Below are 26,441 nucleotides of genomic sequence, written 5' to 3'. Positions count from 1 at the left end.
CTCACCGGAAATGGTTTTGAAAATGGATCCCAAGATGGTGTCCGTTTTCGGAAAAAACCATCCACACTAAAATTAATGATTCTCCTTCCCAAAAGAAACCATTCTCACTTGATTAAATTTTGATGCGAGTTCTCAAAAATTGATAATAGCCGATTTGAAGATTCATTGACAAACCATGATATTTATGTGAACATGGAACAAAAATTCCATGATAAAGGATTTTCGGTGAACTAGAATATTATTAATCTTTTTATTTTCACATCAGATCAGTTATTTTAATACGGATATTTAAAGCATTCTATTACTAACTATTATAATTAAACTGTCAAACTGATGGCGAAGCAAAGGAATGAACGCGACTCGATAAAAATACTTTTTAATTAGGAGGTTAAAATTTAGTAGTCTGACCATAAAATGACTTTCCACTAATGATCCTTTCTTTATTCGGGAAGATCATTAATTTGTCTCGTTTTTTCTTAATTTGCTGTCTAATCATTTGTTATTGGGATACATTAGTTTTATTATGTAAGATACTTGAAAAATAATGAGTCTTTATTTTTTTATAGCAAAGAATGTAGAAATCATTAATATTTAATGCAAAGCACCTATTTATGAATGACCAAAGCAACGGAGAAACAATTATAACACGAATTCTTTTTATTCAATTATCTATAATCAATTATATATAAAAATAATTTTCTTTCAATGATTATTATATATAATTATTATTTATTTATAATGATTATTGAAAGACATTTATTACAAGACTTACTTATCTTGTCTTTTGATTTAAAAAAAAAATTTAGAACATTTTGTTTAAAAATGAAAGAATTCCACAATCAGGGGAGGAATGTTCGTATGGTTTTAAATTTTGTTTAGCATTCTATCAATTCGACCGAAAAACCATATATATTATATATTTCAATAGATTTTTATATTTCAACTGTATATTTGAGAGATTTAATTTGAATTAAATTTGTCTCGCATATATGTATATTTTCTTTATAGGAAAAAAAGTGCATTTTGCTTTTTAAAAAATTTCTAAGATAACTCTTGGAGATATCTTTGAATTTCGCACTCATTAATCAGCTTTCTTTTCAATAAATGATCAATTCATTTTCTACTTAGCAATGAGAATTTTTAAAATCAATTTTTAATAGATATTATTTTAATTTAACATAGCCTTGGATAGCTAAGAACTGGTTTACAGAATTATTTCTCTTATGCTTTCAAAATGTTTGCTGTATTTTAAAAATTCAAGCGCTTAATATTCTTTGCAATTTCTTCTCAAATTAATATATTAAATAACATAGAATATATTGCAGAAAATTTTTACTTTTACAATATTAAATTATAACATTTCTGTTATTACTTCTTGTGTTGTTAATATTATTACTGAAAAACAACGGCCAGTGAGTGTATAAGCTCAGTAACACTTAAATACGTGCCATTCCATAAAAAAACACGCTAAGAGCTGTAACAAAGTACAGCCGATGTATATACAAAGACAGTATTTTCAGAAATCAACAACACACAAACAAATAGCAATTCATTTAATAAAAACGGCCACAACACAATCAGATTGCAGCTAGAGAGCTCGCTTCGTGATCAACACTCCAAAGTTTAATCAGACTGGCTCGATTTAACTTTCTTTCATACTTAAATAGATTTCATGATAAGATATAAAACTCTCTAGAAAATCGTAGGTCCTTATAGAGATATCGCCATGATTTTTGTACTTTCTTGAACATCCATTTTTGTCGCCAAATAATAGTTAATTTTGTCTCCAAGACCAGAATTATTGACTTGGTCTCCTTTCAGCATCCTTTAATAAATATCTGAAAAGCTATCTCTTTTTCTAAGAGATTAACTACACAGGGAATCATTGTTTCAGATTCGTAACAATATTCAGAAGAAGAATTTTTTTTTACCCAGATTTATGCAAGTTTAAAGCAGAAACTACAGCCCTAATTTTTGGTATAAACAAACTGAATACTGTCTTTTCTGTCATTTCTAAATCAAATTTCTATTGTTGAATTTTTGGAAAAATTGTATAGAACTTGAAGGTTTCCAAGATGTTGTCTTCAATTTTTAGTATGTTTTAAATATTATCAATTTCCATTGCAATATCAGTCTCAGAGTGGCAGAATCTGATCAATCAAGACTTTTGCAAAATCTTTTCCAGTTAAAAATAATGAATAAGTTTTTGAAAGAAACGGTTTATACTCTACAGAGCTGATGATACTATTACTATTTTTTCTTCTGAGTACTTACTAACAAAAAAATAAAATAAAATATAGAAGATAATGAAGAACAGATGATTCTTTGAAGATAATAAAGAATGTTTCGTAAGCAAGAATATTTCCACACCATTTTTTTAACTACAAATCAGTTATTTTAACTCAAATTTTTGTTACAATATTGTAATTAAAGTGTCGAATTAAGGATGAAGCGGAGGATTATATATTCTAATTATAAAATTATATTCCTCCTTGGTTTATCTTTATTTTTTTCAAATTGATTGTTAATTTCAATTCTCTTCTGTCTTAATTTTTGGTTAACTTCTTTCTGTGGTTTTCTTTCAATTATATATTATCTATATTTTTCCATTTTACTTGTGAGAGAGGGCATTTGATCACATTTTTATCTGAAGAAGTAAAAAAGACCTTCTAAATAAGAAAAAAGTCAATTTCATTGTAAGTTATCTCTAAAAAGAAACTAAAACAATTAAAGACTCTACAAAAGATCATTCATTTAATTGTAAATTTCCATTATCTTCCAACTACGAATGATACATATAAATTTCGAAGGAGTTTCCCTTAAAATTTTATTTTTTAGAATTTTTCACCTTGTTTTATTTTTAAATCAAATCATTCCATTGCAAATATACTTATTAAAATATTTAAGATATGAAACCGAAATCTGTCTAAAAATGATCAAAAATGCCTTTAAGAATGTTTAATATTAATGTATTGACTGTCGCGTGAATCATCAGTGATTCATACCTATTTTCTAATTAAATTACCACTTATAATTGACTTTTTCTTTGTTATACATTATCTGTAACAACTATTTTGGTATAGAACACGTTAATGTGTATTTCGAAATGATGATAGATAATTTCTTTCCAGTGAATCATCAAATTTTTTTACTATCGAACATTAGAGCAAAAAAATATTTTTCAATTAAACATTATTTTAATTTAGCAGGTTTGCATATCCAAGTATTGTTTTATAAAAAACAAACTATCATTTTTATTCGCAAAGACATTTAATTCCTTATATATGACATTTATAAAAGAATCTTTCTGAAGATTTTAATTTCAGAACATAAAATAATTACAATGAGGGTACTATTTACTACTTTTTATACTATTAATAGTTCAGAAAAAGTTTTTTATACTTAAGGAATATATCTTTATACTTCAGATAAAGTTCTTTTCATACAATTAATACTTTAGAAAAGTTCTTTTTATATTATTAATACTTCAGAAAATCTTTCTTTAAATGATACTATACATTTTAAAGAAAGATTTATTTTAGCAAAACTCTTTATTCTTAAAAACCTTCATTTTAGAATAAATACATTAAATAAGAAGAAGTTAATTTCTACCACTATTTGAACTATAAACTCAATTTTCCTAAAGTGCATTTCACGTAATTTATTTCACGCCTGATGATTTTCATGATATAGCCTTCAACTTCCAAAACGATATTACATATTCTCCGTTTCTATCAGGAGCCACTAACAGTACAGAATTTAATTTGTCAAAATGACACTCATTCTATTAAAATATAGTTATATAATTCTATTGACTATTAAAATCTCATTCTATTCTATTATTCTATATTCTCATTATTTCGCACTCACAAGTTATCAATTTCATGTTCAAAAGAAAAAATTAACTTTTTATTAAATTACAATATGAGATTTCCACAGCTGATTCTTATAGTGCCATCTTTCTCGAATGAATAACTACCAACAGAAAATAACTAAAATTTGAATGTAAAATAGTAGTTCTAGAAAAGACAAAGTAGAATTTTCCAAAAACTGGATTACTAGTTACTTCCAAACTATTTACTTAATGTCATGACAGTCATTTTATATTTTAAACCGAATAGTTGATAAAACTATATACACTATAACAAAAATTTCGTACTGATCGCAATGCAAAAAATGCGAGTCAATAAAAAATATGTTTTTAATAAAAGATTAAAATATAGTAGTTTATCCATGAAATGACTTTCAACTCTAAAAGTATTTTCTTTTCACCAAAAAAATAATAATTTCAGGATTGGGATTTATTTTGTTTTATGAATAATTTTTTTATATAGTAACCTTAATTCTATTAAATTTTTGCATGAATTATCATTTTTTTAATAAATTATCATTTTTTCATAGCGTATAGTAAAAGAACATAGATATCTTTATTTTTTTAATACAAAGATATTTGAATAGTATTATACATAATAAAAAGGCAATTACAATATTTGTTATGCTTTATAAGAAACTTAATGTAGATAATTATATTAAAAAGTTGATTTTTTTTTGAAAATATGTTGAATAATATTTTATTCGATATTTTACTTAATATTCCTTTTTTATTAAATATTTTACCTAGACAATTTTCTTTATGAAAACGATAAAATTTTATCCTTTTGCTCATTTTGGGGAAATAGCACTCTATTTTTTTTAATTTACATAATTCATGTTTTCATGCTATTTTACATTTATAAATGCTGTTTCCTCAAATTTTCATTTTTGGTAAAACCAAATAAAAAATCTTAAAATTTCTTTAATTAAAATCTAAACCATTTTTTTTTTCTTCAAAATCGATATAATAATCTTTTAACATCTTCTGACTGCAGAATGAGCTATGTCTTCATTTGAAAAGATTTCACAATTGTTTTAATGAAATTTAGTGACACTGAATGAAAAAAAAGTGACACTTTGTAATGAAAAAAAGTGACACTTTCATGTTGTTTCCCAGTCGGACCCCAAAACAGAAAGATGGAGTAAAAATGCATGTATACATCTTATTCCTTAATTCTGAAACTAGGGATAAATTTCTTAAACCATCTGAAAAAGTTTGAATGTATCCTTTGATAAAGTTTTAAGTTAAAAGATTTGTTCTTCATGTTTACTACTTTTTAACTAAAAAAAACTGAATTATAATCTTCAAATACACTTTTTTCTTTTAATCTGCATATTTTTACTTCATAGGTGGTATTTTAATCTATTTCATACACAATCCCCAAAATTTTAGCATTTTATAATATTTTTCCAAAAATTCTCAATTAAGAATTGCTTAATCAACAACAGAATATTCATTCACTTTTAAATATTATCCGTGCTATTATTGTCATATACCATGCATCTTAGCATTTCAAAGGATTCGTTTCAAAACTTTAACCTTGTGAATTTTACAGTTAATTTAATATTTTAATTCAAATTACTTTTATAGAAGCAGGCTAACATAATTTTTTTAAATATGAGAATTCATTCTTTTCCATACATACAATCCTACGGTGCATCGTGTAGCCATTCAGCTACTCGTTTTTACTTCTCAAAAGCAATAACGAGGCTTTGGATCATTTGTTAAATATTTTTTGAAAAACATTTGTAGAAAAGACCTTTATATTTCAAAAGCAGTAATAGAACTAAATTGGAAAAATACGAAGTTTACAGTTGTATAAATAATTCTACCGCTAAAAATGCTATCAAAAAATATTTTTCTTGGATTGTAAAAGATGTATTGGTAAAAGGGGTTTGGTATTTTTATTGCGGAATTTTTATACGGTTATTTGGGAGGTATTCACACTGTAACTTTGTGACCATTGTTCTTCACCTCTGAGATATTCTTAAATTAAGAATGTAGATATTTTGCACATTTTAATTTTTTTTTAATTTTATTAAAAATAATTTTAAAAATTTTAGTAAGTTCCCTAAATCATATGCAGAAAAAAAATATAAAGATATAAATATATTTTATAATATTTATAAAAAAATATAAAGTCATGCATTGTAAAGTTTAAAAGGCTTTTCAATGTTTCGAGAACTAGCTTGAAAATGAAAAGTATTTTTGAAAATAATTATTGTTTAACAAATGAAATAAATATTCTTTCTTTCCTTGCTAAAAAAAAATTTAATAATGCTCTTTATTCGCCAGAATTTTATTCCTGTTTCTTCTTGTTACCTTAAATGTCATTGTAATTTTATACAAGTTTGACTCGGAACGTTTCTACCCAACTTTTTAAATTAAAGTAACTTTTTCCATTCCCGAAAGGAATAAATCCCATTTGATTAAATTACCTTTCTAAAAATAGTTGTTTTACAGCGAAAATTCTCATTTGCTTATTCGTTAACATAAAATAGCGTTGATGTACATAAGAAATAGATATTCCAAAAAATAATGGATATTTCATAAACTTGTACTATATTGAAACTACTTATTAATTGAAATTAAAATGATTGATACATTAAGCTCAAGAGAAATATTGCAACCTAATAATGATAAAAATGTTGAGCTGGTTAATAAGGCAAGAGAACTGCATGGGTCAGTAAAAAATAATTTATCAGTTTAATTATCTTTTATTTTCGCTAGTAAATTTATAAATTTCATTTTTAGAATTTTTTTCATTTTGCTTATCATTAGTTATTTGGCTACTTTTATTCAATTATACATGATACTTTCGTTATAAATAATATTTTTGCATCGGATAAAAGAATGTGAGTTTCTTAATCTTTAATGAAACAAATTTGAGGAACCTTATAAACAACAAAAAAACACTTTAACTTTACTTCTTTTTTTTATATGAACTACAAGCCAATTTAACGTATAGTTGCCGAAACTTCTTGTTTCATAACCGAGAGAAGTAAAGCTAAAATTTTTTCCTTACTATTTATAAGCTTAATCTAGTTGAGGATTAATTTGAGGATTGCTAGTTTTACCATTTTTTTTTTAATATGATGTAAGTTATTTTAGTATTTTAGCATCACGTTGATGTGGTGCAAAAATTTGGACAGAATGACCGCTCAGATTTCGCCCTTGTTATCGGACTATGATTCAAAATTCTGAAGTATTTTCCGCTATAACTTATAAAGGGAATATTACTCGAACTAATCAAAAACCTATTTTTAAAAAACTAAGAAAACTGCATTACTCCATCGGACTTCATTTTTATTCATTTTATTTCTTCAAAATCGAGACTAGTCTAAATTCAGCACAGGAGATTTTTTATGCATCTTAATCTAGTAAAGAAAACTGAATACATTTTGAATGCCCTTTTCGAGATCGTTTCAAACCGAAATTTGACACGAACACACAATTTTAATAAAAAAGACCATATACCAAATTTCCTTTACTTAAATCGCTGCGATTTTGAATTTTATGTTTAATTACGTGCGAAAACACAGACGACATATGACAGATGTAGATCAAAATTTAATTCGAATCCATATTAAGTTGCAAAATCTGTACACCAAATTTTATCCGTATAGCTCTTTAAATTTTGAAGTTATTTTGTTCCCTTATATTCGGATAACTAGATAGATAGACATCCTGCGAATGGTTTTCTTCAAGATTTGATTGAAATCGACAAACTTGGTATAAAGACCCCATATCGAATTTCATCTGTCTAGCTCGGAATATTTTTGAGTTATTGCATTTTCAGGTAGAACGACAAATACATAATTATATGAATGTGTTTTTCGTATTAAGGTTATCAGAAACAGGAAATTCGTCGAAATCTCGATTCTGGCATTTTTTTTAAGATTACAATATTTTATACTTTATATACAAGAGTACAAAAAAGTGTGTATCTCTCATATATATATAACATAAGTTGAAGTAAAGCCTTCTAAAATTAACATTATTAGCTTAAGACCTTTTTTTTTTTTTTTTTTTTTTTTTTGCCATATACAATTCTTATCAAACTATTTATTTGTTGCGTACTATACGTATTATAAAACGCTACATTAATATGTTATGTACAATACAAACATGAATTAAACCAATACAGATATATATATATATATTAATTTCTCGAACTTATATTCCTAACGAGCAGCTTTAATGTTAGAATAAGTATTCAGCACAAAATATGCACACATCTATTAACTTCTCAAGTTTATCAAGGAACAGCTTTGACGTTTTGGTGTAAAAAAATAACACAAAATGCTAATATAAAAAAAATTGCATAACATTTGTTCATGTGCTAGTATAAAATATGCACAAATCTTTTAAATCCTCAAGCTTATCTATAATGAACTGACTGCATGTTATGATGTTATGTAATTTAACTATTGTAATGTCTTGATCTAGACTGATCAAATAACGAAGCAGAATTTCCAGACAATTCTTTATTTTACAGCCCTATATATATACAATAGAACAACTTGTTCTAATCTTGGTTAAATAAATAGTTATTTACACCTGTAGTAGGAGACACAACAGTCAAAGTCGAAGCGTTTTCTTGAAACTCAGTTGGTTCTCGGACTTCGAACACTCGTGGGCGTAGTCCAACAGTCTCCTGTAATTCGTTTATTCTGTTTTCTAAAAAAAAAATCTCTCACTTTATTTCGGCGACAATCTCCGCCTCTTAATTTACATTGGTCATTTGAGCTTTCTTTCGACCAATCCGGGTTCAGTAATATGCTCCCTCAGAGGCGCCAACAGGTCGTGGGAAGGTCTTTTTAATGAAGCACCTTTCATAACTGACTATTCTGGTACACAGAGTTATCATAGTCCTTTCACAATGAGAAACATTTAGCACCCATATGTTTGGACACCTCTTTCTTTTTGAAGGTACTATCAATATCTCTTGGACGAGGAATTCCACATGTGGTATTTCACTGTAGTCGCTAATGGATAGATGCGAAACCACCCAGGTGAAAAGATCCACCATCTGGCTATCCCCAGGAGTTTAGTAAATAGCAGCGACGACCCAGCTGGCTGTAAATGTCTTATTAGTATTGGGAAACGGGGAACGTTACACTATTAACTTCTGGATCTTATCCACAAAGAACATTTTTGTTATTCTAACGCAAATAGATAGTAAAAAAAGTCCTAGCATAAAACACACACATGTCTGTTAACTTATACAGCTTATCCATAATAGGAAGTCCACGAAGAACAGCTCTAATGTTCTAATATACACACATAGCAAAAATGTCCTGGCATACAAAACATACCTATTTATTAAGTTATCAAGGTTATCAATAATGAGTAGTCTTGATGTTTTACATAAACAAATAAAGTCTAGCATAAAATTATTAACTTCCGGTAATTATCCATAAAGAACAGCTCTGAAATCTTGAAAAGATACTTATGATATATTTCTATGATCATAAATTCAATTACATTGCAAAGCATTATAGATATACTTTTTTCATGTTTCATTATCTTCTTAGTTCCGGTTTTTTGAATTTCTTTAAATGAAATTGTCATCACTATTAAAAGAGGAACACCAGCTAAATTCTTTTAACCATTTGATACCCATTTATGTAAAAATTGTTCGTTTAAATCTTGTGATCTTGAATTCAAAAATAAGGGATTCTTGATTGATTAAAATGAGATATAGGATCTCCATTGCTGTTAATTATACTACCATTTCACTCACATAACCATTGACAGGCAATAAAATACATGTCCGCAAAGAACAGGAACTCCCAAAAATTGATGAAGAACTTCCCGCAAACGATAATACTTCCAAACTGCTTATCTAACACCAAATCAATCATTTTAATACGAATTTAGCAATAATATTATAATTAAAGTGTCAAATTTATGATGAAGAAATGAAAGTACGTGAGATACCAAAAATATCATGTTTTTTTTAACTGCGAAATTAAAATTCAGTAGTCAGACCATAAAATGACTTTCCTACTCTTAATGATCTTTTCTTTTCACAAAAAGATCATTAATTTCTGTCTTGTTCTTTCTTAATCTGCTGATCTTTTGTTATTCGGTTGCTTTAATTTCATTCTGCGGGATACTTGCATAATAATGAGTTATCTATTATCTTTTTTTTTCTTAACATATAAAAAAAATTATCATTACTTTTTATTCTAAAGAGGCTGAAATGACCTTCTAAATAACAAAGAATCAATTTCGATTTAGTTCTCTCTTGTAGAAAAGCGATAGCATGGAAAGTTTCACAAAAGAACTTATTATCCATTTTATGTTACTCGCAAAAAAGTCTCCATTTTGCAGCTGTATAAGCACGAAATTGAAATGAAGATTTAATTGTGAAGGATATTAATTTTTTCTACTTTTTTTTCTTATTGGCTGGGTTTTTTTTTTATCAATGTATTTATTTTCAAGCTTAGTTACACAAATTCTGCTGCAGGAATAGAGAAAATAATATGTCTTATTATATACATTATTAGAAACTCCAAAATAAAACGCATATGAAAGTAAAATTCATACGTTAACTAATAATAAAGATGAATACGTGTGTCTGTGTATTGGCGCTCAATGATCCAGGGTTGTATAGATATTGTTACGAAATTTCCAGGGGTTCGTTTGGATAGTGGGAGTTATATGGTGTGGAGAACACTCAATCAGCAGGCGGCAGTAGAAAATGAAACAACGACGTTTATTTACACGAAGACACACAGGACAGCACAAAGACGACTACTATATACAGCACAGAACACGATTATCTTCAGCCGAGACGTGCAGCATACACAGACTCTACTGCAGTCAGTAGCGCACAGCTTAGTTCAGCACTAGCTTCACTCCGTCGCTGCTCCGCTTACGTCTGGAAGGCCAGTTCTTTATCGTCGATCCCGACTACTTTTCTCTGTCCACCACTGGTCCACGATTGCCCGGCAGCTGCGACCGCCTCCTTTTATAGGTCTCAGGAGGCGGAGCTAGAAGCCTCTCAACCAATCAGCAACGTTCGAGGCGTATCTCGGTTCCTAATAGACGGATCAGGAAAATTCTGGATGTTTCGGGTATAATCTATTTTGGCACCAAAGACGCCAAATTCGTTGCCAATTCGCCAAATGGTCGCCAAGTTTGTAGCCAAACTCCGAGACCTCCGACGTGACACACGGACTCCGTACAAATAGATGACTGTAAAACATTCTTTCTGATAATGGAACCAACTATGCTGGGAAGCAGCATTACAGATTCGTAACAATATACTATGGCACATATATATTCTGATGGGTAAGAATATACACCTCAGAGCGGGATCTTTCTTAAAATTTTAATTAATTAAAATAAAATGAAATTTGGCCATTTTTCAGTCATAGCTCCCAAACTATTACAATTCAAAGAAATAAGATGTTTACACCATCATAAAATTTAAAAGTTCATATTTTTAATGATATTAATTTTGAGGGTAAAGAAGTTTTTGTTTAATAATTATTTTAAAATCACTTTCATAAACTTCTTAGTAATTTTTAAAAATATTTTAATAAACTTTATAATAATTCTTAAAAAATATTTTAATGAACATTTATAATTTCTTTAAGAATATTTTTAATTTTATATTACAATAATGCATTTCATTGTTGACTTAAAACTCAAATCTTTTCGTTTGTTGCTATAAAGAGTGAAGGGTTTTTTTTTTTCATTGATATTAATGGAAATGAGAAGATATAGATTATTTTCTACATTTAATGTTAAATACATTTCTGTTTAAGACATGTTTTTAATAATTTTTTGTAATTTTATTTTACCTTTAAATAAAGTTAAATTTTAGAAATTGTTGATGCCATTAGAAATTAAAGCTCTAATTTTGAGTGATATGACATAAAACTAGAGATAATAATTTATCCTTCATTAACATAATTAATAAAATGGCGTAAGGCTTCTAAAATGCTACGAATTCCACTTTTAGCTATATTTCAGGTTTAAAAATACTTTGCTGTGGGAATCCTTAAAACAAACAGACTTAAAATATTTCTTTGAAGGTTTTGGCAAGAATTAATCTTGACATGCCAACTGCTTGCCAAAAGTGGTTAGTTTAAAATAAAGTAAAAAAAAATAATATTTTTTAATTAGATCTTGGGGCATCGATTGTTTAAAGAATATCTGTTTAATTTTTGAAAATACAGTGAGTTACATAACACGAATAGGTAACCTAAAACACGAGAAGGTGACATAATCTCTTTTCAAAAGGAGTAACATTTTCGGCAGATTTGAAACGCGCCCTAGTCCTGAAAGTGATTCCTGCCGTGATGGTGTAGAAAGAACCTATTTACTAAGAGGCGACAGGAAAATATTGCTCTCCAAATACAACTGGTCATTATCCTAGAGATAGACCATAGTGAAGAAAATGTGGAAAATAAGATTGTTCCCTGGAAGAAATTTCAACGCTTATAAATAACGGTTCTCAGGCAAAAGAAAGTAATGATGGGCAAAATTTGATGTTATTTTTTCTCTTATGAATATTTCACTTTATTTTTTTATAATGTGTGTTAAATACCTCATACTATAAAGCGAGCATAATAAACATAGAATAACAACATGGAGTAACCGTAACAAAAAACTTATATATATATGTAAAGATTTCGAATCCTGTCGGCTAAATAATATGTAACATATTTTTGGTCGAAGCAGAGTGCAGGTTGAAGACAGACGAGACATTGTACAGTAGACTCCCGAATATCCGCGGGAGGGTTATCCGCGCCAGCCGCATTTTTTTTTTTTTTTTTTGCTTCTAAATTGTTTGTTCTTGCTTCTTGCTTTGGAAAATGCTTCCAAAGCAAGAAGTAAACACAAATGACTGATTTCTTCAAAAAGGTGTAGTTTTATAGTTATGCTTTTGTAATTACATAATACATTACGGTATTAAAACAGTACATATGTATTGATTTTTCTGTGTATCCTTGACGCCTCTCGTAGGTACAAAGCACTTTTCTGTTTTCATTAACAAAATGCATTTTAGGTTAGTTTTGAGTGTATACTAAAATATTAAGCGTTAGTTAAACATTTCTTGCTGTTTATTTTACGTTTTATTGTACATAAAACGATTTTTCAAAGTTGGAATGACTGTTTTCTCTTTTGCTATACCCGTTTTTAGCTTTTTTCGGATTATCCGCGATTTTTGTTATACACGGCGGCCTCGCCTCCCGATTCCGCGGATAATCGGGAGTGTACTGTATTTTTAATTCCGTTTTATTCTCTCTCGGGAGGCAAACATAATCATTTACAATTCGGCGCAGCGCGATACAAAAGCAGAAGGCAAAAAGGAACGAACAAATGATCACTAGTCTGATATAACTGAGGATTTCTGGCCAGGCGCCAATTCAATACACGTGGTGACCTTTGACACCTTTTCAAGAGCAATCGAAGATTGTCACTTTCTCTTGATACGTAGTACTGATGGCACATTATTTTTACAGAGGAATTAATTAAACCGAAAGTGGAATTGGATCACGAAATAAGAGAATATTTTAGAATGAAATTACGATGGGCTAAATTAAGATAAAATCTTGGACATTAATTTGGATTAAATTAAGAGTTTAAAATATGATTATATAACCACAGTGGCTTTGGATTTTATTAAGATTATAATTGAAAATAGACTTTCATGTTATGACAAGATATTATTCAGCAAGAATAATTAATATGGCTATATTTATATTATAGTAAAATAACTGGTCTTCAAAGTTATTTTATCAAAGTTAGAATATCTTGTAATATTTTATTAGACTGATTTCCACCCATCCTTTTTCAGATTATAGAAGGAAACAGAGATCAGGCAACTGTTGTCACTCGTTATTTCAAAACGCCAACGATGGTGAAGTATGTTAAAATTGTACCTGAAACTTGGCATCGGTGGCCTAGCCTTAGACTGGATCTGAAAGGCTGTCCTGCACTAGAAGGTGAGATGTGGTTTCATATAATGTAACAAAAACCTCCAAATGCGAAAGTTTTCTGGTACCTACCAATTTTATCTCAGCATTTAATTCAACACTGAATGTCGTTTTCTTCAAATCTGCATGGCGGGTTTTCAAATTTCTGAATAATAATAAAATTCTTCAATTAAACTGAAAATTATCAATACAAACTTTGTGCTTTCAAAAAGAAACTGTTTTATTCTGTACTGATTTATGACACTTCTGATATACAATATCTAAATTTGATAATGATCGAGGTTCTTCGTTGAATTTTAATTTTAAATTATCTTGAAAACTATTATTAATTACAAACATCCATTTTATTATAACGCTAACTAAGACTATACTTTTCATTGTATATTCAGTGTCATACATACAAAATACAATTCAGTGTCAGTCATACATACAGTGTCATACATACAAAATACAATTCAGTGTCAGTCATACATACAGTGTCATACATACAAAATCAATCCAGTTTCATGAAAAAATACATAACAAATTTATTATTATAATTTGATAAACTGACTGTCCGAAACCTGCCTGTAACTTGGCACGGAATTAATAATTTGATAAGGGAAGAGGGTGGGTGAAGATTTTTACATGGGTTTTTTGCGTTTAAAATAAACTATTAAAGGAAAACTTTAAATTTCAAAGTTGTAGGCACTAAAAATATCTTTTCCTGGTAATAATTAATTATTTAACATTATGATAACTTAATTAGATCAGGAATAAATTTTAAAAAAATACTAATTTTGAAGTATTTTTCATTATTTTTAAATTTAAGCGAAATGTTTATTCCTCTTAAGTACTTTCTGCAATTTCTTCCTCCTCTGATACATACTTGGGTAAAGCTGTTCAGCCCGTTACGACTAAGTCGGTACGTGATACACAAAAAAAAATAACTAGTAAAAAAAAATAGTAAAATTTCTGATCAATATCTGCATTATGTTTTATAACATTTGATTTGGTTGAAAAAAAAGCGTAAAAATTGCCTATAAGATGTTTTTTATCGATCAGAATTCAAGGACCGAAAACAACTTCTATTATTAAAAATTTTGCTTTATCATTTCAAATTATATCATAATGGTCGAATTAAAAAAATAACGGCTAAAATTAAATTTGAAAAAGAAAAATTTTTACTGTATAGATATTGGTTCTCGAAAAGCATTAAAAATTAGCACTGGCGACCATAAAGGCCTTCGAAAAAGGGTTTCTCGCTTGATAATTGAAACAAAATGATAGTCTCAAATTTAATTTTCTTCTCCTCTTTTCGATAGCTTTTAAAATCGACGAGTAGCCTTTTTAAAATAAAAATAAAAATTGATCTTTGACGTCTGACTGACAAAAAATATTTATTGGCATTTTTCCACGGTCCTTTTTCTAAACTGCATCGATTCTTTTAAATATTGATCTGAAACTATTTCCAATTAATCCCTTATGTATATCATGTGCTTAAATATAATTGCATGATAAATAATTCGCTCAAATTTTTTTTAAAAATTTTAAAAACTTTCAATTACCACATTTTTTTTTAAATTTTCTCCCTGCTTAATAACACTGTTATAATATTTTATAATTCGTTGTACTCAGAAATAGGTATTATATTTAAGGCTTACAGCTTTGTAATTTAATTTTTTTCTCTGTATAATAGTAAGTTATAGATTTTTTCTTTAAATGCAAAAAAAAAACATATTAAAATTTCCACACACACCTTATCTGATAACATATCTAGCTGCAAACTTAGAGACTTGTTTTGAATAGAAAATTGAACAATTTGAATCAATAAAAGGGCTATTATGTATATTTTTAAGGAAAATGCTCAAAACGTCTGAAATAAATCTCTACTCAAATATGATTAGTGATTAAAATTAACATTAAATATCCCATATGTGAATATAATTATTATAAAAAAAGGAAAATGAAGGTAAATGTCAACTTGATATTTTCTTTGAGAGAGTTATCATTATATGATCTAATTTAGTTGATCTTAAGATAAGATGACCCTTTGACAAACAACAGAAATATTAGAAGATTGAAATCTCTCATTAGAAAAAAAAAAATTGAAATAAAAATAATTATTATAAAAATCTTTTAACAATAATTATTTTCATGTATTTTTCAATTTATAAAATTGGTATCTATAATGTGGTATATAGCATTAAATCATACATAGTTAATTTCATTGAAATTAAAGCACCTTATTGAAATATTTTTTTTTATTTATGAAGACTTATAATCCTACTTTATTGAAATGGATATTGTCGAGTTTAGGATGTTTTTATTTGCCATGATAATGTACAGATATAGGGTTGATGGATTAGTTTTGCGATGCTAACACTAGATGACGCTCGCCAAGCGAATTGAGCTTGGGATTAATTAAGAATCATAGATAATACAGAAATTGTCAGAAATGCAAAAAAGAAATATTAATCAGACGAATTACCATGAAAAATTTCAAAATATGGGGAAATATCTAACAATTTCATCCTTTTTTACCCTCTTTTGAAAGGCCGTGGTGGCCTGGTGGTAAGGTTTCAGCTTGTGAGCCGTAGGGTTTCAGGTTCGAGACCCGATTCCACCGAAGAACCGTCGTGTAAGGGGGTCTGTTGGACGTTAAATCTGTCATGCCAAACGTCCTCCCGCTGGTGTGGTATGGTGTGGAGAAGGGGGTGGTCGTCCTGGTCATCTGACCGCGGTTCAAAATTACGAGTCCCAAAATAGCCCTGGTGTTGCTTTACAACGGGACGTTAATATAACTAAACTAAACTAAACCAAACCCTTCTTTTGAATGAGGGTAAATGATATATATATATATATATATATATATATATATATATAACCAATCTAAAGTAAGAAAAAGTTTGAAAACGAAACTAAAATGAAAACGAAACAAAACAGTTTCGAAATCGCAACTAAAATTTATTACCTATTTAAACTAAAACCAAAAAGGAACTTCATAGTATTTAGAGAGCGCAATTGCAGCTACTTCTAAAACACAGATGAATTGATACAAAAGTATTAGAATCAAGTTAATAGGAAAAACAAAAACCAAATAAAAATTAAACCAAAAAAATTATTAAAAAATATTCTCTTTTTTAATATTTTTTAATAATTTTTTTGGTTTAATTTTTATTTGGTTTTTGTTTTTCCTATTAACTTGATTCTAATACTTTTGTATATATATATATATATATATATATATATATATATATATATATATATAATAGCAATTTTATTGCTTTAAATTTTTGGCTTGGCGATCCAAAACAGGTTTCTATGCTTTTCCTCGGTTATCGGACAGAATAAGAGAGGAAAAGCTAAAATATTGATTTTTCATCCTTAAAGATAATGCTATAAATTTGAGTGGAAAATTTTGAATCAAAAAATTTTAGATATTATAAAGAATGTCGTCGAACATTTAGATGGCTTATTAGATCTGTAATTAATTTTAAATAAAAGTATATTTGGAAAAATTTCATTTTTTTTTCTAACTTATGCGAAATTTTTGGGACTCCCATTAAATACATATTACACGAGAGGAAACAGGTGATGAAAATTTCAAACCAATATCTGAATTATATTTGAAAAATTCAATATATCGTAAAAGTAGGTTTGTCAAAAATGTACGTATCAATACTTACTTATCAGTTTAAATTCGTGGACAGAAAAAAATAAAATTCTAAATGTTGTTATATATATTTTTCCATGTTTTGGAGCATTGATTGTATAAATACATGCAAAATATGTGGAGGAAAAAATGGATTTTTAGAATGGAAATTGAGTTATTACTCTCTTTAAATCTGTCTAGTTTGAATCGTTATTAATTTTAATAAATTAATACTTTTTCTTATTCATTTTTGATATATACGCAAGATTATAATTGTTAAAAGTAAGATTACAGTTTTGATTTGCATTATAATAAAAAACAAAGACTGCTGCTAGTCATAAATTATTATTTTAAGTCAAATAAAATATTTCATATAAATTCGTCCATTCCTTCGATTTTGTGTAATGAATTTTTATAGCTTACCAAGCATTTAATTTTAACAGCCTGTTTTTACTTTCTCATATATGTGAGAATATATTATAATTGTCAAAAAAAAATTTGAATTCGGTATTTAGATTAACCTACAGATTTCAAACCTTCCTAAGGCCAAATAACGCATTTCTGGAATTATGACTCCCTGTGAACACGATGACTCCCATTGTTCGGTAAATATCATAATCTAAATCTGTTAATAGACATTTAGCAGACGATTCTTTTTCAGACATTTTATAACTGCTACCATTTTTATTTTGTTAAAATATTATTAAAAAGTAAAAGCAAACGATTTTTTCTTTGATAAACATATTTTGTTAATATTATTTCGTTTATTTTTTGTATAATAGCTGATGATCAATTGTAAACCTACTAGAATCTGCAATGCTTGTAAGATACGCTGTTATGTTGAAAGAATAAATAAGCCGATGGAATTCTAAATTGCTTGAAGTATTATTTTAGTTGTAAGAATTTAAGATGCCCTGCAAGCTATAGTTTGAAGCTTAAGAAAACGGGATCTGGAATTTTCTAGAAAGCATGCGGGTAGTTTTCTAGAAAGCATGCAAAACTTTACTAGACGGTTACTTTAAACTAGACGGTTGAAATTAGATACATGACCAGTCCATTAAATTTGTAGGGGCTTTTTTTATCTAATTTTGAACGAAATCCACTCGCAAGAAATATAGTTGTCCGCATACAAGGGAACATGATAGCTACAAAAAGTAAAGAGTTAAAAGGATAGAATTTGATGAATAAATTTTCATCTAATATACAAATATGTATCAAATTTTGAATATAGTCTACCGAGGAGATGACTGCTTGTCGATACGTTGAATTTAAAGTTTATTACTTTTCTTTAAACCTTCGCTTCGATACTGCTTTTCTTATATGCAATATAAACAGCAATTTTTTTGTTATTTTTTCTGGATTATCAATCAAATTACTTTTAGAATAAAAATCCAAACTCAGTATAAACTGATTCTCGTAAACTGTGAAAACCTTAAACAGAAAGAAAACTAATAAAAAATGTCTTCTTCTTTTTTCCCCGCCCTCATAAGTTTAGAAATGGTTAGAATCGATAATGAAAAAGAAGAAATTTCTTCTAAAAGAAAGCATTAACATCATCCTACTTCTGCAACGAAATCCGAAATTCTCATTCAAAAACTTTTAATGTTTGATACGAAGAAGAAACTTTTACTCATCGATTAGCTCTTATTAAGCCGAGTCACGAACTTGCTAGAAACAACTGCTATTAGTTTTCTTGCTATGAATTCATAATAAGACAAAAAAAATTTGTCTCTCAACAATGCATAAAGTAATACTCCATTTAATATGAAACCAATTGTTTTTTTATTTTATTTTTTCATCAAAGATTAATTAATTTTATGAAATTAATCGATAAAAATTCAGTAAGGACTTAGCGGATTAACGAATCTAATCCGTGGTGATACGAGGCTCATTTTCTTTTTACCATTGTTTTACTCATAAAGTAGTTAATGAATTTATTATAGATTTTTACAAGAATTGCATTGACTCCTTCTGCAGAATTAAAAATAAACTAAAAATTATATAATTTCTCTCCTTTTCTTTAATTGCTTTGATTTCGGTCGTCTTCTAATGAAATATCGGAAATTTAAAAACAATTCATCACTGATCAGAAAAAAAAATTTTCTTTAAGATAATGTATTTTTTAAAAAAGAAATCTAAATTTACTAGAAAATAATAAATCTGTTAGATAAGATTTCCATAAAAAAAATAAAGAGTAAGATTATATAATGTTTCAGTTGTTATATTGTTTTTAGCATTTCAATGCATTATTTATTTGCAACGCTCACAGATCTTTTCTTTTCAAATACATCCAAAAATATCATGAAGAATCAAATTGCATTTCAACAAATAATATCTTTTACAAATGGATTTCATTTTTCATGTATATTGTCGCATAACAAAAATACTCGTACGTGAAGTGGATTTGAGTATACAAACTTAAAATTGTCAGTATCTAATTTCGAAACTCCTAACCACTCGCAATTCTTTTTAGAATTTCTGTACAACTTCTTTTTCAGAAGTGGTGCAATTCTCTACTGTTTAATATTCTTCTGAATGTCCCAAAGTGGAAGCACGGCAGAAAAGTGTTCTTGAAAAAAAAAAGAGAAACGTGTTAAGAAACAATTGTTTACGAAAGTACGAATCTATTAGGACAACATTTACATTTCTCTCCGCACTCTCTAATAATAGAATAAATGAATTTTGATTCTAGAGAAAGTTAAAAAGGCAAAATACTTGTCCACTGTAAATTCCAAATCGAGAAATAAGTACTTTAAAAATGCATCTATTAGAGTGCTGTATGGTAATGTGGTAGATTTTTCACTAACTCTCCTAGCATCTTTTTAAAAGAACTTACAGAATCTCCTCATAAGAAAAGAAAAGAAAAAAATTTTAAAGACACACTTTTAACTAAATCATTTTAAACAATTATGTTGAATGCGTGAATTATATACGAATTGGCTTTACATTTCAGTGGTTAATTAATTATTACCGAGGCAATTTTGAGAGCGAACATACCGAGAGAATATTTAATCACCAAAAAATATAATTATTAAATGTTGAGCTTTTATATTACATTCTATTACACAATATATATTACTACAAAAATTGTCTTTGGGTACATGGAAAAATATGGTTCAATAAGTTGGACAATGGAAAACCCTGCTTTGTTCCACAATCATTCAGGAAAACTCGAAGAACTGGTAACAAAAAACCAACCAAGATTTATAGAAAAAAAATATCTTGTAGAAATTAAAACATGAGTAGAAATAAAATCATTAATTAAATAACAGTTACAGAACTATCAATAGCGCTCAATGTCTGTAACTTACGAGCTCGCATTGAGAACAACACTCCAGAAACACTCGTTTGAGAACCTCTAATACTTGTAATTCTCTCAAAATTCTCCAAAATAATCCCCAGACATTGAATCCTATCAGAGATAGAGGAGCCCGCTACTCTTTCATTTTTCAAATCTTCACTATTGATCTCAAATGGTCGCCAGATTTGTCGCCAAGAGCGGGATTCATAGACTTGACATTCATAAAGAAAATCTGTAAATCTCTCTTTACTACTATAAGATTAACATGCCAAGGAAACAATAGTAGAGATTCACAAAAATATCTTATGCACTCACTTATTTTAGTTTACAGTTTCGAAAAAAAAATTCAATTTCAAGAACTAATTGATTTTTTTACAGTATTAGATTACAACTACATTTTTAATAAACAGACTATTTCATTTATTGTCTCGAATTCTTTTACAGCTACTACTATTTCACCCACTGAAGAACTACATTTGTGTCCTGAGTTGGAGGATTGGCCTATTCTCGCAGAAAATTGCCCAGAAAAATGTCCTCAAGGTATGCTTTGCAATGGCGAAAAATGTGTCGATCCAGTTGATTGTCCATGCGTCCATGATGGCAAGATATTTAAAGTGAGAAAGTTACTTTCTCTTTTCATTATTATTATTGTTATTTTTAACCTAATTATGTTTTCTAAATGTAACAGCTCTACTTCAGGGGTTCACAAATTTTTACACGTTGCGAATCACTTTTTACGAATCTTTATAGTTCCGTTTCATTCTCGGTGCAATGAACTTTTTCAGAAATGAAAAATAAATGTTATTCCGAAAGCAATTTTATATATTATTATTACGAGAAACTTTTGGGAAGAAAGAAAAGGCTTTATTATGAATGTAATAAATATTTACACAAATGTTAACGAATCTCATTCAAATTAATATGCATACCAAATTGAATTGACTTGTTCATAAAAAAGGAAATTTCTGATAAGTTGAGGCCTGAGGTGCACATAGGTGAGTTACTTAGAAGAAAATATTAAATACTTAGGCCCTATCTGCATACAGAATCTTATTCCGCCCAAACGTCAATGTCTCAAAACAGCTCCAACCAATACCCAGGTTAAACAGCATAGCAAGAATAAGCCACAAGGCCAACATGAGATAATCAATCAACTCCATCACTTTAAACTTTTTCGGATCATCACACAATAGAAAATTTCTCTCAAGAAAATCTTCTTTAGGCCAACCATTCACCAGCAGGCCTCATCTTGACTGAAAAAAAAATATTTTAATTCGCTATTTTTACGAAAATCGTCTGGCAGATTTGCGATAAATGGTGTCTAATATACTTGATAATGGATAATGACTTGCTATTCCACAAAAAAATAAACATAAAAAAAAACGTGGCCCAAAGCGGCAAAAACATAAACAAAGACAGTAATTGCAGAAATCAATAACACGCAGCAAATCATTTTTCAACAATAGCAACAGCACAAAAGAGCTCTGAAAGCAGCTAGGGGAAAATTATGTTTTTCAATTAGTGATCTCGGAATGATCAAAACGACGAAGAAAGAATTTACCCGCCTGATTCTTTGTAGCTGTTTCTCACCTATACATAAGTTTCCTGACAGGAGATAGAAATTTCTAAAAAGATTTTTAGATCTTGGCATCTAAAAGGGATATTGCCAAAACTCGAGTATATATGAGAACTTCCATTTTTTTCCCACCAAGAATGAATGTCATTGATTTGATATCCATTAAAAATATATGTATTCAGGAATTAACATCAGAGGCAATATATTCTCAAAGTCAACATAAATTTTGGCCTATGCGAACGATATTGACATCATTTCAAGAACTGTTTCCGCATTATAAGATGTTTTTCTTTCTTTGGAGCATGCTGCTTATAGCATGGGACATCATAAACAGCGAAAAAGACCAAACATATACTTGTACTAAGTAATGGAACCTCCCATGGATCCCATCTAGAAATTGGTTCTCATAAATTTCAGGTTGTCCAAAGGTTTACTTATCTTGATTCTATAGTTACTGATGACAATAGCATAGTCAAGGAGATTCAAGTCGTTCTAATGAATGCAAATGAAGTTTTTTGCGGACCAAAACGATTTTTAAATTCTCACTGCTATCAAGAAATGCAAAATTTTTACTAAATAAAACTTTAATTAGACCAATACTTACATATAGCTCAGAGACCTGGGCTCTGATCAAAGCTGACGAAAATGAAATAACCGTTTTTGAAAGAAAAATTCTGCGAGCCATACTTGGTGGGATAGAAATCAACAATGTTTGGAGAAGATATAACTTTGAGCTATATAAAATCTATAGAGAGCCATATATTATAAAGTTCATAAAAATAAATCGGATGAACTGGGCGGCTCATATATTTAGAATGGATGATAATTCCATATTAAAAAAAAATTCTTTTACAAAATGAGATGGATGGAATCGGTGGAGACAAAATTCCTGGCTATCCAGGAAAGAAACTGGCACACAAGTGTCAAAAGTAGAATGCGATGGAACAGAATTCAGAGGAAGACTCTGGTCCACCCTGGGTTGTCTTGCCAAATATGATGATTCTAAAAATATATGTCGATGACTTTTCCTTGATATGAGGCTAAACACACCCAGGGCAATAATATTAGATTTGTATCATTATATAAAGTAGATAACTAATCTAATGGAGACTATCCACATTTACTCCTCCGTATTAATTTTTTTTATTCAACACCTTTTGGGACACTTTTTTAATGTAGTAATACGTTAAAATAAACAAAATTCATTCAAATATTCTTTGTAATTAGAATATATGAAAATATATCTCCCTTCAACGTTAAATCTTTATTTATATGTGGGATTTCACGTTCTTTGTTAGCGTAGACAGAAAATTACCAATTATCTGCTCTAGGAAATGAAATATTCAACCAGTGTTGCACTCATTACTTATTTGTTGTGTTTGGGACAATACTTTATTTCCAGGTGAGTGACAGAGTGGAAGATGAGTCCTGCAGACAATGTGATTGTGGCCTTGGGGGTCATTCTGTATGCAGGAAGAAAGAGTGTCCTCCTTGCCCAGAGGTAATTTATCACTTTATTTATTTTTAATGAAGATGAAAGAATGAATAATTGCTTGCCTGTTTCTTAAGAAGAAAATACTGAGATTTCTTAGCTTCTTGGCATTAATATGTTTTTGAAAATTTAGTTCCTTTATTTTTATATGATATAATGGATTTGAGTAAATTATAATTAGTAAACCCATATGGCATTCTAGATAAATCGATTTGTATAAAACCAGCATAATGTAAAAAAAACTTTGCATTATCTTTTATATTGCTTTCTTTAATTTCTTTTTTGGAAAGTGAGGGTATTTTTTCAAAAAACTAATTTTTAAATATATACTTGCTAATAGGAAATACGATTTGTTTGAAGATTTTACAGAAAATTAATAAAATTGTTATAATCAGGTATTCATTATTATCAGTTAATAGTTTTATGCAGCCATTTTTTAATAAATTTGATGGAAAATGACAAGATATATGTAATTTCCATACATCGAAAGCATTATCAGAAAATATTTAATTAAATTTTCTCAGCTATTATGGCTTATATTTTGGAAATACTTGTTCTAAATTTACATTAACAACGAAAAATTGTAAAGTGCTATGTAAGAGATACAAATATCATGGATGTATGATAAATTCTAAAGATAAATTGAATTAAATTAAGATTCATAAACAGGGTTACATATAGATCAAATTATTCTATTAAGACTCATAAACAAGATTAATTAATTATACATTGAATTACTCTATTAAGACTCATAAACAGGATTATTATTATAATAATACAGACTAAATTATTTGATTAAGATGTATGAACAGGATTAATCATAGATTGAATTTTTCGATTACGATGTATAAAAAGGGATAATTAACCATAGTTCCTTTTTTCATACAGTTATACTTCATATCTGTACTTCCTCGTATTGTATATGCTTCTGTTCTTGTTTAAAGGAAATACTAATATCTTTCTTCCATACAGATACATGTACTTGCACTTCTTCACTCTTTGCATATTTCTGTACAGATATATGCTATAAAGTAGATAAAAATGTAAATGAAGGATAAATCTCAATCATAAATTGTGTTTTCAGATTAAAAATCATGAGCAAGATTATAGTATCTTCTTTTCGTACTTTGTTTGCAAATTTTATTTAGTTTCCATTTTAATTACAATCAAGTGGAGGGTGTTATAATTCCTTTCAAAAGAAAATATATCTTCAATTGAATAATACCTTTCCTAACACCTTTTAAAAGCGAATGCATTCAATTTCCTCCATTTATTGAAAGAGGCAATAGGAAATAATATATTTGAAATAAAAATTAAGACTACCACAGGTAAATAAAATAATTTTTGAAATTTGTAATTCCATAGAAAATGTTTGCATTCATTGAATCGGGTGCCATTTGAAAGGACATTTTAATTTTAATATTAATTTTTTATGTAAATTTTTAAATCGTCTTCATACGATACATATTTCAGAAATAAAAGACTTAATAAATCAAAATTTTGTTTAACCCTTAGTTAAAATTTGATTAAAACTAGAAAAAGTGAATATTACAACTAGAAAAAGTGAATATTACAACTAGAAATAATGAATACTACAACTAGAAAAAAATTTATATTACAAACTGCATTTATGACAAATTTAATAGAATTAGATATATCATGAAGTTTGTCAATCAAAAAAACCCACAATAAAGTAATCTTTTATTGTATATGACATAAACTGGTATGATGTTTCAATCAAACATTTAAACGTATTCAATTTCAGAAATCATTTAAATATAGAATTAGCATCTTTTTCATTCTCTAGGATGAACGCATAGTTGTAGAGGAAGGCTGTAAATGTACCTGTAAAGCCTGTGATGATAACGAAAAATTGTGCCCCACGAACCATGAATGCATACCGAAACAAAGGTGGTGCGATGGTATCATAGATTGTCCAGATGATGAAAAGAACTGTATATGTAAGTTACTATCTATATTTGTTTTTACCTCCATAATTATATCATTGTAAAAAATCATCCGTTAGATGAACGGTAAAAGAAGTTCAACCGACCAGATTACGTCAAGTGATGTTTTTATACGACAAAAAAGCTCCATACACACGTAGCAAATCGAGTAGGTGCATACAAACCAACCTACATACACATCAAAAGTATAACCGAGATGTGCATACAAACTAGCAAAAGTCGTCTCCCTACAACATTCTCGCATGCACTCTAATAAATGAGTTATCCCAGAGAACGCCTTGCCTGACATTGGCGTACAATAGTTACAAAATATTAACCTTTGACCTAAATCTGGCAATTTTACTGAATCTATCGTGTCATGTTGGGGATTTATTTGGCGATTAATCCCTGACATGCAGTTAATAATATCCTAAAATCGAATTTTGGTTTTAGGTGAGTTCTTCCCAATCGATTGAAACAAATGTTTAATGCAAAATTACGCTTGTAACCACAAACTCCCAAGCGAAATTTGCATATTTAAGTCATTGCGTTTTGCAGTTATAACCTTTACATGTTTCTAAAAGAACATACCTGCAGATGGTCAATACCTTGTTGTAATTAACTTAAAATTTGATAAATGTCTAGACTATAGATGTTAA

At 28.5% G+C, this 26,441-nt stretch overlaps 1 protein-coding gene across 2 annotated transcripts in view; it reads left to right on the top strand.

Annotated features, from left to right (window-relative positions):
• LOC129981119 (uncharacterized) overlaps positions 1–26,441 on the top strand; it is a 472,677-nt gene that overhangs the window by 377,272 nt on the left and 68,964 nt on the right. For both annotated transcript variants that reach the window (XM_056091801.1, XM_056091800.1), the window contains 4 exons: positions 13,695–13,842; positions 21,213–21,382; positions 23,747–23,845; positions 25,644–25,797. In XM_056091801.1, coding sequence (XP_055947776.1) covers positions 13,695–13,842; positions 21,213–21,382; positions 23,747–23,845; positions 25,644–25,797 — 571 coding nt within the window. The remainder of the gene's footprint in view (positions 1–13,694; positions 13,843–21,212; positions 21,383–23,746; positions 23,846–25,643; positions 25,798–26,441) is intronic.

Source organism: Argiope bruennichi, chromosome 8, assembly GCF_947563725.1.
Source record: "Argiope bruennichi chromosome 8, qqArgBrue1.1, whole genome shotgun sequence".
Lineage (NCBI taxonomy): Eukaryota > Metazoa > Arthropoda > Arachnida > Araneae > Araneidae > Argiope > Argiope bruennichi.
The sequence above is the reverse complement of the archived record's forward strand: the minus strand, read 5'-3'. Positions and strand labels throughout refer to the sequence as shown.